General features: G+C 44.5%; 1 protein-coding gene and 2 long non-coding RNA genes across 8 annotated transcripts; 1 reads left to right on the top strand and 2 right to left on the bottom strand.

Annotated features, from left to right (window-relative positions):
- Nucleotides 1-65: 65 nt before the first annotated feature.
- LOC112902724 (probable non-inhibitory serpin-Z9) lies at nt 66-4291 on the bottom strand. 5 transcript variants are annotated; one of them, XR_003230643.1, is made up of 4 exons: nt 3691-4291; nt 2403-3206; nt 1723-1836; nt 66-493 (listed from the first exon to the last, which is right to left on the bottom strand). XR_003230643.1 is itself a non-coding variant. In XM_025971888.1 (3 exons), the coding sequence occupies exons 1-2, from the start codon at nt 4267-4269 to the stop codon at nt 2436-2438; spliced, it is 1350 nt and encodes a 449-aa protein (XP_025827673.1). In that variant the 5' UTR covers nt 4270-4291; the 3' UTR covers nt 1455-1836; nt 2403-2435. The 5 variants fall into 5 exon arrangements, 1 of the variants encoding a protein (XP_025827673.1); XR_003230642.1 differs by lacking the exon at nt 66-493 and adding an exon at nt 528-870; XR_003230644.1 differs by lacking the exon at nt 66-493 and adding an exon at nt 944-962.
- A 1149-nt stretch (nt 4292-5440) lies between these two features.
- LOC112903452 lies at nt 5441-6556 on the bottom strand. The gene is made up of 4 exons (XR_003230809.1): nt 6259-6556; nt 5904-6177; nt 5547-5817; nt 5441-5478 (listed from the first exon to the last, which is right to left on the bottom strand). It is a non-coding gene; the product is annotated as an uncharacterized LOC112903452 (long non-coding RNA).
- A 3909-nt stretch (nt 6557-10465) lies between these two features.
- On the top strand, nt 10466-12647 carry LOC112903457. Of its 2 annotated transcripts, none has more exons than XR_003230813.1 (2): nt 10466-11381; nt 12008-12647. It is a non-coding gene; the product is annotated as an uncharacterized LOC112903457 (long non-coding RNA). The 2 variants fall into 2 exon arrangements; XR_003230814.1 differs by having other exon boundaries at nt 10466-11615.
- The last annotated feature ends 3105 nt before the right edge of the window (nt 12648-15752 follow it).

Raw genomic sequence — 15752 nt, 5'->3', positions numbered from 1 at the left:
ACTAATAAATATTATATAAATATATATCACGTATAAATAAAACTATTGCAGTAACATACTTATCAACATATTTCTCGATTTATCAGTCGAAAAGCACCGATTATAGTTGATAAATATCAATTATCAACAATTTGAATTTAACCGTCCTTATCAGTCGATTTTTACTGATAATCGTCGATAATCGATCGATTATTGTTACCGGTGACCACCAATTTTTAAGGTATCAACGGTAACATAAACCTTATGCAGACTGCGTCCAGGGCTGCGCGGCGGCTTTTGATGGAATCTTCGCGGCGATGTGGGGCCTGATTATGCAATGTGCACACCAACCATTGAAGTATGCTGTCCGCAACCACCGGAGAGGTTCCTCGCGTTAATGCCACCAGAGCTCTCAACCACCAGGAGGAATCAAATATGAATGTTCAAGGAAACAGAGCTCTCAACCCGCAACTGATGAAATTTATCACATCACTTCTGATTTCGCTTAATATGGCTGTGCTTCACCAGTATCCAAAAAAAATCCTTAACAGATTTGTATAAAACTTAAGATTTAGAAACTTTGAAATGGATTTGATGAAACTCTCTATTACTACGTACGTTCTTAATTACATGACACTATTGGCTGTTTTTTCATCTTATGAGCAGAGGTTTCCTCTTAAACAGACAACTTTTTGGAAAAGAACAGAAGCTAATTTATGAGTACATTGTCCCGTTAGTGGATCCTGGGTAACCTATTTTTCTCTCAACACTTAATACTACTCCCTCCTGTTTTAGATACAAGACGTCAGGACACCTTAATCACAATGACATATTTCAAAACTGGAGGGAGTATAACAGAAGAGGAAATGAAGAGGGGTCCACTTGGAGTTCCTGCAGTGTGTGAGTATGGTTGGTTGTACTGTCAAGTTTCTTTGGTTCAAGCCTTTTGATCGCGAAAAAAGGGAACCTGGATAAAGCCTCCCCTTTGTACAAAATGTGGAGAACAATGAAACATCAAACGTGCACATCGGTGAAATTTTTTGGCTGACCAAGATGAAACGTGCACTTCTATTATTCTTTCAAATAATTTGACAGACATATCAAGATGCTTATGAGTTCAATGTTTTCATAGGTTGATTCTATGGCTTTCTATGACCAAATTCACTGTCCTAGGAATGAATAACGTGGATTGCATTTGTATTTGCCAATGCATATTACGATGTAATATGGAAATGAGCAAACTAGCAGATGTCCTCAAAATGCAAGCCAGTTTTTAGAGCAACATCCTTTTCTTCTAGACCCAAATGTCCCCAGACCTCATCACAGGTTCACATCACCTCGTTCTACATGATCAATACATAGGGTGACCAATGATTAGAATGAAATGCCAAGCAACAACAGAGGGAGAGAGAAAAAGGAACACCTCAAGTGAGAAATGGTTGCCCTGATTAAATTGGCAGCAGAATGTTGCAATATGCAAACAAAATCGAAGAAGCAACCATTTCCTAGCGCATCACATGCAAGGGGAATGAACAAAAGAACTGCATGTTTTTTTTTCCTGAATCTGCATCCCACTCATCATTTCAAGGGCATTCCCCACCATAAGTATTTGTACTATTTGTTTAACTATATTGTGTCTTATTTTATCAGCAGAGTTACTCAACTCATCTTGAGCATTACTATCATTACCATTCCTAGTGCTTCATGCCCCAGCTATAATCTCAAGCAATGAGGTGGCAATACCTTTCAGTCCATGTGTCCGTGCAAAGAAATTCTTCTCCTTTTGATCAATACGAGGCAACTGCTGTCCCAGGCTTGCGACACAGCTGTGCATGCTATCATTGAAGACAATCTAACCTGACAATCACCAAGTAAATGACATCAAATTAGAATATTTAAACTGAGACAAGTATTATAAAATTTTAAAGCCACAGATTTTCATCTCCCCATGATTATATGAAAACAAATCCTTTATGTAAGCTTACCAGGTTGTTCCTGGTAGGAAAGAGTTAATAAATAGCAATCTACTATATTAACATGAAACTGAAACAACTCCATGTAAAATATCATCAGCAAGACTGAAACATACAAACATATTAAACCCAATACAAAATTACTAATACATACATAGATAGAGTAGAAAACCGTATAGGTGTCAATCCACAAGCATAAACTAACACAATTGCTTCCAGAAGTTTCTTCTATGAATTGGACAAGACCATAGATTTCGGCAGAAAAGCACATGCAACATTGTTTTTATATGGTTTTGCACGAAATAGAAAAGCAAACATAAAGTCCAACAGAGTAACTATTTGTTCGTATCTTATATGAAGCAGACAAGCAAGCAGGTAGTATGTGACTGACCAGAGTACAAAAGTCTTAATTAACCAGATTAGCAGAGTTAGAGATAATATAAGATATACCTTAATTTGCTGATAAAAGCCCAGAACCAGAAGTTATGATTGTGATGAAGGGTCCAGTATATGCCCCATGAAGATTACTGAGCCAGACACCTCTTCCCTAATGACAAAGAAGAAGGGGTGATCGGCAACAAAGTGCTCTGCTGGTGAAGGTTTGCCTATGCCCATTGAGAATGAAGCCTCTTCAATCATTTTATCATTAACCTCCAAAATCGCTTTATGAAGTACATCAGATAAAAACAAAGGGCCACTGGATTCATCATCCTTGACCATGTCTGCGAAATCTGCATCACGATGGAAGGGTAATTCAAGGCCCATTTCTTTGAGAATTTCCTTCATATTGATCTGAAAAGATACTGTGAACTTGGGCACCCTGATATCCACATGTCGCTTCTCTGTTGGCAAATGTTGTTCTAAGAATGATGGTTCAGCAAAAATTTTCTTAGTTAATTCAAACAAGCCATCATGAGCATCAGGTAGGAAGATATACATGGAGAACTTCCGTTCATTCCTTCCTTGCTGATAAGGAAGCTTAATGACTTTAAATCCCTCATGGACAGCAAAAAGTCGAGTTCTATCATATTCCACAAAAGGGACATCAACACAAGTTCCATCCAGGCAGCAGAACTTTTGCGCTGCAGTGCTCCTTATATCAGCCCGATGAAGCCATCTTCCCCCAAAATACAGTACGCTGCCAAGAACAAGTCCTGTATTCTGGTCAAATGACACATCCGGTTGGAGCGAGGTAACTGTACATTTCATGGACTCTATGACCCACGAGTTAATTTGCTTCGCAGCGGCTTCTGGCTTCAAAAATCAATAGAACAGAAAATGTATAAATTTCAGAACTAATAATCTCAAAAGATAAATCACAGAAATTACAACATACATCACAATATTGCGGTTTGCTACCCACAAACAGATTTTGAACAATTCCTATAATGATTTTGCTACACAACTATAGCATAGTACATGGCAGCAGCATATGGTGGTCCTATTTATACTCGCAAGATATGCGATGCACAATATCATTTCTGTCAGAACAAAGAAGTGAAGAGAAAGCTACAGGGCACCCAAAACAGGAAGGTAGAGCCCAACTTGCATAGGGGCCAACCGATAGTATTTCCAATCCATCCAGTCAATTATCATCAATAACAGAAACTATCCAAAGAACTGCAATAAGCATCCAACCACAAATTAAGATGAACTCGTTCAAGAAGCATATTGTCGAGCACTTGACGAGCATAGCCTCTTATGCTATAGTTCCAGCAAAAATGCCACAATGTCATACCTCGTTCATGAAGTCGGCCGTCCTCGCCTCGGAGCCGTACACGTCACGGGCGGCCTCCACGAACGCCGGCGATAGCCTAGTGGAGGCGTCGGCCCAGATTCCTCCAGCGAACCGCAGCACCGGCCCGCCGGACGGGGACCGGTCCCTGAGCACCCGCTTCACCACGCGCGACGCCACGTTTGCCGCGTCGGCCGCGGCGCCCCTGCCCCCTCCGCCGCAGCCCAGCACCTGCAGGAGCTGCCTCCGCGTCGCGCCGCGCGCGCCGGCGGCGGCGAGCGCGAGCGAGGCGTGCGCCGCGGCGGGGGACACGGCGGCGTTCCCGGTCGCCGAGGCGGCGAGGACGCGGCCCGCGAGCGGCAGGCAGAAGGCGCGCTGCGAGGCCGCGAGCGCCTCCTCCCAAGGCCGCGTCGGCATCAACGGCGGCGGCGCATCGCGCGCGTCCTTGGGTGACGGCGCCGGCGCCGGCGTGGCGGAAGCGGCGGAAAAGGTACGAGGCCGGATTACGGCGGTGAAGGGGAAAGGGGAGGCGGCGTGCGGCCAGCGCTGGTGGAGCGCTCGCCGGAGGAAGGAGAGCTGCATTTTGCCTCGGTGTTCCTGGGCGATCTCTCCCCTCTTGCTGATGGACTAGGGTTCTTGAGGTTTTTACTTAGTTACGGTAGTGTGGGCTTAGTAGATGTTGGGCCCTGTTGGGCCGCCCTGGAGTCTGGGGCAAGAGGGCCTCGAGGTCAAATTCAAAACATTCCCCAAAAGGAAAAAGAATTTTTTTAAAAAAGGTTTAAAAAATTAAAATTCGAAAAAGGGGTGTCAGTTGGGAATAATTTGAAAAATGGGTGCCTCCCGCCCGTTGATCGGGCGGGAGGCGTGGGGCCGGAGACATCCCGCCCATCCATCGGGCGGGATGTTCCAAAAATATTTCCAGGCCCCTCTCGAGGGCCTTTTCGTGAATAAGAAAGTTTCTTATTCGTGAAGAGGTCCCTGAGGCAGGAATCCCGCCCGGTCAGCGGGCGGTAGGCATCCCGCCCGGCCAGTGGGCGGGATGTTCCCTGCTTATTTTTTTTGTTATTTTTTGTTGGAATTTATGATTTACAAACTATTTGAAATTCAGACTTTTTTCTAATACAATATTTATTCGCCATACTCTTTTGTACACATATAAAATTTTAATTTAATTTTACGAAGAAGATTGATGTATGTAAAACTCGTATGAAGATGGTTAAACGATAACGTTTTGCAACGTAGAATCCAAATATTACGATAGTACAATACATCAACCAATTAAAAGGAAAATAGTATCATACAAAAACAGTTTAAATATGAAAAGTCCACTGAATGAGAAGTATCTACCCCGCCTGTTCCGGACCTCGCGCTCTCTTGGTCCTCCCCCCCCCCCGGTCCTAGCCCGTCGGTGTATGTGGTCCTCCGAGTACGTAAATGCATCTGGAGCACGGTGAGGACGAGGCGGAGGAGGTGCAGGCGTGAACGGGTCATTCTGGGACTGTGCACCTGAAGCGTCATACGTCTGGGAGGGACCAATGATGTCAGGCTCGGCGCCGCCGCCCACCAACTCCGACCAAGTGGCGGAGCCGCCCTCCCAGTCGTCCCAGTCTGGCACACCGAATGGACCACCGTATGCAGGAGCTCCCGTCGACCATGCATGCTGAGCATAGCCCTGAGAGTACGGTGCAGCTGGCATCGAACCCGACGGGAGAGACGTTCCTGGAGCATAGGCGCCAAACGTCTGAGGCTCCATTCTTGCAGGAGGAGGTCCCATTGCCGTCGAGTGCTTGACTATAAAAACAAACGAAATTAGTTGTGCAAATCAAAGGTGATCGAAATGGCAATTATAAAGGACTTACAGCTTGAACTAGCGGCAGTACCGCTGGACGCTGCGTGCGGTGCTGCAGAGGTCGACGAGCCAGCTGTGTACACGTGGGCGGACGAATGAGATGAACTGGGGGCCCCCACGTCGTCTTTGCCGCGACACGTAAGTGCACGTAGCGCTCGCGTCAAGTTGTCTTGAATCTTACGCAAGCTGTCTTTGTACTGTGCCTCCGGCACACGTACTCCACGTACAAGCAACGTGATCTGAGATGAAGCTTCAACCTCCGCGAAGTTGATCAGATCGATCTGCATACGTAATGGGAAGCAGAGTAATATTGTTATCGATCTTTTGTAAAAAAAAGATTTAATAATTCAAGTTGCGAAAGACGTACCGCGCCACGCTGCGCCTGATCACGGTATGAGGGATACGTGTCTGAGATGGTCGGCTGGTGCTGATGCTGATGCTCCACGTCATCAATACGTGAAAGAGTGACATACGGACGCGTGCAAGGGAGGTACCAGCGGAGGTATGCGCCGTATGACGCCTCCGTGTGTGGCTGCGGCTCGTCCTACACATCGTCACGTGCGTCAAGCCACCCTTCTACGTACTCTTGCAGCTTGACGACCCAGTTGACCTCGTTGGCATGATATCCCCTGCGCGAATATCTGTTGCAAACATTTGAAAGACAACATTACTTTATGATAACGATTACATAATTAATACAAAACAAGTTATCACAAACATACTTGTGTACGTTGCACGGCACCGCCTGGAACGCTCGAGGTAGGAGAGGGAAGTGCTGTCGTTGCCCAAACTGCCTCATCACTCGCTCGACGCAGTACGGCTCGATGAGAATATCGAACACTAGGTTCGCCTTTGTGAGCCAGCACTCCTCGTCACACGTGCAGAGGGAAGACAACCCGTGCGGCGCACGTGTCTGGATAGCTGCAGCGGTGTACGGGGTCCAGATGACATCCTATGGCCGCATCCGATCAAATTCGGACACGAACTGCGGGTATGCTTTTCGGACCTGCCGATGTGCCCAGCTCATCTGCAAAATTACGGAACTGCATCGGTACTTTGCATATACAGAAACGCACAACAGTAAATTAAAGAGCTTACCCGTCGATCGGTCCAAAGCGAACCCATCGTGGGGCTATCCTCGTCCCACATCCCATACATCTTGGGCGGATAAGGCTCCTCGCTGATTAGGGGGCGTGCTATGGCGAATCGCTCGTACGACCATAGCTGCAGTAGAAGTGGGCAGTCTGTGATGACGGCGGTCCTCTCCGTCTTCAAACAGGCCTGGCAAAGGCCTCGATACGTGGCAGCAAGCACTGCCGATCCCAAGCTCCACCCAGGTACCTGGCCCGGCTCGGCATCCGCAATCGCGCGCGTATTGCATGACAACTTGTCAACATAATTGCCGGTAGAGTTGCAGAAAAGAGTCCAGCCGAACAACCACAACAGATATGCCTCCAGGCATCGCGACACCTCGTATTGCCCAGCCAGAGGGTGCAGATCCTGAGCCTGAAATATATTTGTTCAGCTCTTAGAGATAGTCACATATGATTCAATTAAATTAATTAAAAAATAATTGGACGTACCCTAAATTGTATTACCCAACTCTTGGCCGAGCCGGGCAAATCAGGTACGTTCACAACAAGTGGAGGGTTCGCTGGAGCAAACCGCTCCTGAAGCTCCGCCCTCCAGAAAGGTGGCACGGCAACCGGGCCAACAGCTTCACCCGCAATGGGAAGCCCGAGCAAGTACGACACGTCCTGCAATGTGGGGGCCATCTCCCCGCATGGCAAGTGGAACGTGTGCGTCTCCGGACGCCACCTGTCCGCCAACGCCGCAAGTAGAGAGCGGTCCAGCTGCATCCGCTTCTTAGCGCCACCGTCTTGGCCATCGCCGGCCCGAAGCATACGTGTGAGTGGCAGCAAACCAGCCTCACGTAACCTGTATATTTTGCATTGTTGTTACAATTATCGTACAAGCTATACATTAGTTCCGTAAGAAAATACAAAGTATCACCTGTCAAGCCAGCGGTCGTCCAGGTGCAACAACTCCTTTGCTACACGAGGGCGCAACTCGTGAAGCTCCTGCCCCTCCACCGCTGCCAGGTACGATCTGTGCCGTTCGTCGGTGTTCGTGTCAAGGAGCTCCGGTATCTGCGCCATATCTACATGAAAAATATAAGTACCGTAACACATATTCATACAAACAATTGAAAATACTAAAAACTATTCGAAATATAACTACCCTAACAAATATTTCTAAAAACAATTGAATTACTAAAAACTATTCAAAATATAACTACCCTAACAAATATTCCTAAAAACTATTAAAAATACAAAAAACTATTCAAAATATAACAACCGTAAGAAATATATCTAAAAACTATTGAATTACTAAAAACTATTCAAAATATAACTACCCTAAGAAATATTCCTAAAAACTATTGAAAATACTATAAACTATTCAAAATATAACTACCCTAAGAAATATATCTAAAAACTATTGAAATACTAAAAACTATTGAATTACTAAAAACTATTCATAAGAAATATATCTAAAAATTATTGAAATACTAAAAACTATTGAATTACTAAAAACTATTCAAAATATAACTACCCTAAGAAATATTCCAAAAAACTATTGAAAATACTAAAAACTATTCAAAACACAACTACCTTAAGAAATATATAAAAACTATTAAAATTACTAAAAACTATTCAAAATATAACTACCCTAACAAATATTTCTAAAAGCTATTGAAAATACTGAAAACTATTCAAAATATAACTACCCTAAGAAATATATCTGAAAACTACTAAAACTATAAAAACTATTCAAAATATAACTACCCTTAGAAATATATCTACAAACTATTGAAGATACTAAGAACTATTTAAAATAGAACTACCCTAACAAATATTTCTAAAAAATAAATATTTCTAAAAGCTATTGAAAATACTGAAAACTATTCTACGTATAACTACCCTAACAAATATTCATAAAAATAATTGATAATTATACGACTATAACGAGAATATACCTCCAAACCGACGTGTTGATAGGGCTTCGCCGCTTCCTCTCCTCTCCTCTCCTTCCTTTCTTTTTTTTTGATTTTTGCTGAATATTATGAGAATTAGGGGTGGGTGGGGGCTTAAATAGTGGGGGGGGGGGGTGGACATCCCGCCCGTTGGGAGGGCGGGATGCCCCTCGGAACGTCCCGCCCGTTGGGAGGGCGGGATGCCCCTCGGAGGAACCTCCCGCCCCTCCCCGTTCTTTCACGAAGAGGCCCCTCCCCGAGAGCCTGTTCGCTTTTTTTCGACCCCCCGCCCGTTGGATGGGCGGGATGTCACCTCCCGTCCGTTGATCGGGAGGGAGGCACCCATTTTTCAAATTCTTCCAAACGGGCACCCCTTTTTCGAATTTAAATTTTTTAACCCTTTTTTAAAAAAACTCAAAGGAAAAAGTTCCTCCAACCCACGGAACGAGCGTTAGCTTGGTTGATAACTCTGCTGGTGCCTGCCCGCCAGTGATGGAACCCCGGGTTTGACGCGGTGTTTCTCACCGGGGTTTTTCCCAAGATAAAGTCTACAGCCAGAGGGATCGTGACGCGTACGTCGCCTATGGAATCATCAGGTAATTCCGGGTGCAAGTGAGGAGTACGTGTATAGAGTGGACTGTACTCAGATGAGAGGCTTTTTGAGGCTTCCAAAAAGACTTCTCCACCCCCTCAACAATTAACATAATCTAATTTACCCCTGACAAACCGGATATTCAACATTTCCAAATATTAAAATTGTCCAATTTACCTATCTTGACGGTTTCGAAAGATGATTTTGCCAATGTGGCACCATATCAGCAATCCTACGTAGCGCCACATCTGCCAAGGCGGATAAATTGGATTGTGTTGATAGTTTAAAATGGTCAACTAAACTTTATCAAAAAATAGTTAAAAATATTTTTTTCTTAGAAAAATATGCAATTAAAATTCCTAAATCTAGTTTCATCATAGAAAAAATATGAAAAAGCAATTTTCATACTTGTTTCTAAAACCATGCTCTATCTTTTGGTTCCTAGTCAGGAGCTATTAGATCTTTCAAAAATATTTTGATTAAAACCACTTTTATTTCCAAATTAAAATTAGGCGTTTTTAACGGGAGTCAACTTCAACTCAGCTTGTTTAGCTTGTCTGAAATTAAGCCTCAAACAATATAGGAGATGCTCAACTGAAAAGACGGATATTCGACATTTCCAAACATTAAAATCGTCTAATTTACCCCCCCCCCCCCCGCAGTTTCAAAAGACGATTTTGCCGACATGGCACCATACCAGCAATCCTACGTCGTGCCACATTAGCCAAGAGGGGTAAATTGGACTGTGTTGATAGTTTAAATTGATCAACTAGACTTTATAAAAAATAGTTAAAAATATTTTTTCCTTAGAAAATATATGCAATTAAAATTTCTAAATCTAGTTTCATCATAGAAAAATATGAAAAAGCAGTTTCATACTTGTTTCTAAAACCATGCTCTATATTTTGGTTCCTAGTCGGGAGTTATTAGATCTTTTAAAAATGCTTTGATTAAAACCACTTTTATTTCCAAATTAAAATTAGGAATTTTTAATGGGGTTAACTTCAACTCGGCTCGTTGGCTTGTTTAGCTTGTCTGAAATTAAGCCTCAAACGATATACGAAATGATAATAAATAAGTTAAGACCATTTATAATAAATAACAGAACCAATTTTTAGCAAAAAATTTAAATATGGCCATAGGATCTCAATAATTTTTAACTAGACACTATAGATAGAGCATGCTTTTAGAAAAAAAAATAAAACTAGTTTCATATATGTGTGAGCTAAAATGAATTTTGAGACTAAACCAGATTTTAAGATTTTTAGTTACATACAGAAAAAATATTTTATAATATGTTGTGATAAAATTCAATTGACCTCTTAGACTATCAACACAGTACAATTTACCTTTTAGCCTTCGCTGGCGTGGTCCTACGTAAGACTGCTGATATGGCGCCACATCGGCAAAACCGCCTTTTGAAACCAACGAGGTGGGTAAATTGGATGATTTGGATAGTTAGGGGTGTTAAATATCTATTTTTTAGTTGAGAGGTGTAAATCAGATTGTGTTGATAGTTGAGGGGCTGAAAGGACTTTTTCCTTCCCCAAAGGTCAAAATGTGAGCTATACTAAACTATAGTACCGTGTGTTGTCACCGTAGTGCTCGTTTTGGCAAACAAGCCCTAATTTATTATCTTTTAAAAAAACATCCATATACCCCTCGATGAACCCCACCTGACGGTTCCAAACTGGTACAAAGTTTGCCTCTTCTTTTCTCACCCGAAATTTTCCCTACCCGTCGGCGTACCCACCTCCAATCCCGCCCGCCAATCACGCGGCCGGGACGGCGGCATGCGGTTCGCGACTTAGGAGTCGGCGAGCGGCGTCATCTCCCTGCTCGAGGAGGTGGCCGGATGCGTGTGACCAAGAGCGGCGCCCGCGGCGTCCGTTTCGAGGGCGCGGAGCGCGGGGGCCCCAAGGGCCTCCTCGCCGTGGCCGCTGACATCTTCAGCGTGGCGCCGTCCCTGCTCGTGGTCGACGACAAGAAGGACGGCGGCGACACCCTCGAGTACCGGTCCTTCTGCAGCGACGAGCTCCGGCCGGCGCTCAAGGACATCATCTGGGCCGCCGACCCGGCACCCGCCGCCGTCGTGTGACGCCGCGCCGCCGCGCATTGCTCTGTATCCTAGTGCCATTTGTTTAGGCAGCCCTGGCGGCTCCCATCGCTACATGCCACCTCTGAGCTCGGAGTCGTGCAACCCGTCGGCCAATTGCTACGTGAGTCCCGTCACTCGTGCTCTTGCCTCTTGCTACCCCGAGGTTCTGGATGTTTTGTGCTCGCACGTAGGGTGTTCGATGATTTGCCTTGCTGAGCTGACTGGTTCTCCTCTCATATCTTTCATGTCATTATGAGTGCCTTGATCTAGCGGCATAACGAAGCAATATGTTGGGGATGTCAGTGAGGCGGCCTAGAGCATAGTAAACTGCCCCACTAGGGAGCTAACTGAGCAGGTTGACCATGATTTCAAATATTTATCCATCAGTGATGGGTTTATTTTCTCATCTCTGCACCCGAAAAATCCATTATTTTGCCTGCTCTGCTCTGTGATAAGTCTGAATTTAATTGCTCTGGTAAATTGCTTGACTTATGGATAGGTTCTTATTGGTAATGCTCCTAGCAAAAAATCTGAGCTTGTCTGATGCACCGGCCATTAGATAGCATTTATTATTGTTTCTTTCGAGACTATTCATTTTTTTATGTCTTAATTTGATAATGGTATCTATGGTTGCCTTAAGTTTTGTTGTCTCATATTAAGAAAGCAAAACAATCAGGGGAGGGCTTTTTGTTCTTCCATTCAAGTTACTTTTGACCCTACCTTTTCTACTTACCATCCCTTTTTCAGATAAGGACGAGGTTCAGAAAATAGATGGTGCGGGCGGAGACAGAGATGCTGCTCTTGGAGTCCAGGGATGAGGCGGGGGTCTATTGCCACGGAGGGAACCAATTTTGATGGAGATTTCAGGACCAGCATCCAAGGGAGTCCTGAGAGCTTGCTCCAGTTCTGCTTGGAGAGCGGTGAGTCTTGTCTACTGCAACCTATACTAAATGTGAATGTTGATGTACTCCATCAAATAGATGTGCAATGTTTGGCATTTTAGCTGGAATTTGTGAGAGAGGAAATTGTTACTGTTCACTCTTTGTAGCTGATCCTGAGGTCCAGACTGTGGAAGTAGTTGATGCAGTGTTCATCAACACAGGGGGTAACCCTTTCAAGATTCTGAAGGAATCTATCAATATCATACTCTTGAATCTTGACGTAACCACAATATTTTTGAGCATCAGTAAAGCATGCAATCCTCGAGGTATGTTGTCGCGTGAAAATGGTGGGGACTATGTTGGATGTTGTTCGATTGTATGGAGAGGTAGTATTTTTCCACAAATACGTCAGGTTAGAAGGTAGGGGGACATCGATTTTAATTTTGTACATGAACATACTTGTACCGTTCACAGGGATTGTATTGTTGAAAGCTTTTAACCACTTATGGGCTGTGCCTTCTGTGTTGGCTCTAATTAGTTACATCGTAGGAGTAGCTTGTGTTTCATATTGCATATTTGTCTCTACTACCTTAATGGGAGATATGGTAGAAGCATAAGATCATCCAAGCTTTCTGTTTTAGAGGTAGTGAGACTCCTTCTGAAGCTCAAACTCCATTCCACACCATCCCAGCATTCAACTACCCTCGCCCCCTGGATTGCTGCACATCTGATAGAGCTTAGGAAACTGTGTTTTCAGCGGGGTCTCGCCCATCCAGACATCCTCCCAAAAGGAAATCTTGGCCCCGCTCTTAACCTAGTAAATGGCCCCCCATTAACAGGTGCTTCACCTTGTGTAAGCTTTGCCAAAATTGCAAGGCACCTCTACAATTGGAGGAGAAGAAATCGCCATGCTACATATATTTCGCCTGCAGCAGCTTGAACCACGTTTCCTCTTATCCTTTTACAATCTTCCAGATCCATTTGGCGAGCAAGCATTCATCCATGGTTCTAGTGTTGATCATGCCCAGACCCCGTCGATTTCTGGGCCTACAGATAGTATCCATCTTGGCCATATGGTATTTGAAATCCTCCCCAGCCCCCTGCCAGAAGAATTTGCTCCTATTCTGATCCATCTCGGAATGCATGGATTTTGGTAACAAATAGAAGCCCATCGTGTAGATGGGAAGGCTAGTGAGGCAGGAATTAGTGAGGACTTATCTCCCCCTCAAGGAGAGGTTTTTGCCCTTCAACGGATCAAGCCTCTTTCTCATCTTCTCAATCACCCCCACAAAGGCCTGAGAGCCCAATCTGTGTGCAGATAAGGGCAAACCCAGATATTTCATCGACCACTCCCCTAACCTGCAATTCAACATGTTGGCCAAGCCTTCTTTCTGCTGCTGGTCTACCCCAAAAACATACACATCACTTTTGTGAAAGTTAATCTTCAGGCCAGACAGCCACTCAAAACAGTACAAAATCAACTTAAGAGTCAGAATTGATTTGTCTGATCCATCCGGCATGATGATAGTGTCGTCGGCATACTAGATATGGAAAATACCCCCTGGGATTAGCCAATCCAGGGTGCCAGCGAAGTGCCCTTTGGCCACCGCCTTGTCTAGGAGATTACTAAGGGAGTCTGCGACCAAATTGAAAAGGAGGGGGGATAGAGGGTCCCCTGTCTTATCCCTTGAAAGGTCCTGAAGTAGCTCCCTCTCTGCTCATTTACATTCACGCAAACCTAGCCACCCCGGACAGAATGCATGACCCAGCCGATCCATTTGGTAGGGAAACTTTCCCCTCGCAGAACTTCCTCCAAGAAGTCCCATCTCACTTTGTCATACGCTTTCTCAAAATCAACTTTTAGGGTAATGCCTTTCTTTTTAGATCTTTCCAACTCATGTATCACTTCGTGAAGTATGACTACCCCTTCAAGGATGTTCCTCCCTTGCACGAACCCAGTCTGGTTATCACCAATCATTTTCTGAGCAAGAGGGGAGAATCTGTTAGTGAGGACTTTGGTGATCCCTTTGTAGTCAACATTTAAAAGGCAGATAGGTATGTACTGCTTGATATTGTTGGCTTCCTTGACTTTAGGAACAAGAGTAATGACCCCATAATTCAGCCTTCTAATATCTAACACCCCTTGTGTAGATAATTGAAGAGGGCTAAATAGTCTTTACCAATCACTGGCCAGAAACTCTTGAAAAACTGTACCCCAAAACCATTTAGGCCTGGTGCAGAAGCACTCTTCATGCTGAACATAGCAGATCTCACTTCCTCCTCTTCAAACTCTCTGACTAGGGAAGACCCTTCTTCCTTAGAGAGTTTGGGTCTGTAAGCCAAGAAAGTGGGAGAAAGTTTCAGGCTCCTCTGAGGGCCAGCGCCAAAAAGTTGCTTGTAGAATTTAGTGATGTGGGTTTCAATGTCATCCGGGTTATTCAGTTCAACTTGCTCTCCTTCCAAGCACCTGATCAGGTTCTTCCTCCTTCTCCCATTGGCATACTAGTGGAAAAAGTCAATGTTAGCAATTCCCCTAAGGATCCAATTCTCAGAGCTTTTCTGTTGCCAAGAGATTTCCTCCATCTGATAGATCAGCTCCAATTTGTCCTCCAATTCATATCTGATAGCCCACTCACTGAGGGTCAGTAACCAAGATTTAGCCAGTCCTTCATTAAATGCACATTCTTCTCTTTTTGCTGTTCACCTGAGTGTTTGATGTTCCACCCCCTGAGGAAATGCCTTAGCGAGCAGAGGCTCCCATGCCAAGCATCTAAGGCCTTCACCTCCACAGGTTTTTTCCCAGAGCTCTACTCCCATTTATCCCTTATCAAAGGGCCAAATTCAGGAGACGGAGACCAGTTGTTGTCGAAGAAAAAATAGCTTGGTCTGGGTGCACCCTGCGCCCCAGTGTCCAGAACAATGGGAGAGTGATCTAAACCCACTCTGGTTGGGCTCCAAGCAGAAACCAGAGAGAATTTGGATTCCCAGTAGTTAGTCATTAGAAATCTATCCAGAGTCACTAAGGTAGAGGACAGCTGCTTATTGGTCCAAATATACTTAGAACCACTTCTCGCCACCTCCCTCAACTGATGCATCCCTATGAAACTATTGAAGTCCCGCATCAGAGGAAAGTTGTAGTTATCAGAGCTTTTCTCCCCACAAGCTCTGATTAAATTGAAGTCCTCGCCCAAAAGAAGAGGTAAGGAAGAGTTGGAACAAAAGAGATCTTGTTCTTCCAGGAAAGAAGCAGATTTTGTCAGACCGGGGCTACGAAACTAAGCACATGGCGTACATATTATAGGATAAGGGATGAGACACGATCCACATTCTACACCAGTTGTAACTAGTCGTACAGGAGTAGGACTAGTCGGAAGAGAAGGAAACTATCTGGGTAGTACTCGGGTAGGACTTCTAAGCTAGTATCGGACTAGGATTTTCATGTAATCCTATCCCCTCAGACTATATAAGGGCGGGCAGGGACCCCCTCCAAAGGAATCCACATCTAAGGCAATACAAACCACCATACATGACGTAGGGTATTATGCATACTGCGGTCCAAACCTGTCTAAAGTTTCGTGTTCCTTGCACCTTCGAGTTCCTGATCTCGGCGA

This window comes from Panicum hallii, chromosome 8 (genome assembly GCF_002211085.1).
Source record: "Panicum hallii strain FIL2 chromosome 8, PHallii_v3.1, whole genome shotgun sequence".
In the NCBI taxonomy this organism is placed as follows: domain Eukaryota; kingdom Viridiplantae; phylum Streptophyta; class Magnoliopsida; order Poales; family Poaceae; genus Panicum; species Panicum hallii.
Note: the sequence above shows the minus strand (reverse complement) of the source record. Positions and strands in the feature narration are given on the sequence as shown.

What these genes read in the sequence shown, in the direction of transcription:
- LOC112902724 (XM_025971888.1), bottom strand. Translation starts at nt 4,269, where the DNA reads ATGCAGCTCTCCTTCCTCCGGCGAGCGCTCCACCAGCGCTGGCCGCAC. An exon ending in CGGCCGACTTCATGAACGAG is followed by an intron (nt 3,207 to 3,690) that starts GTATGACATTGT and finishes TGATTTTTGAAG; the next exon opens with CCAGAAGCCGCTGCGAAGCA.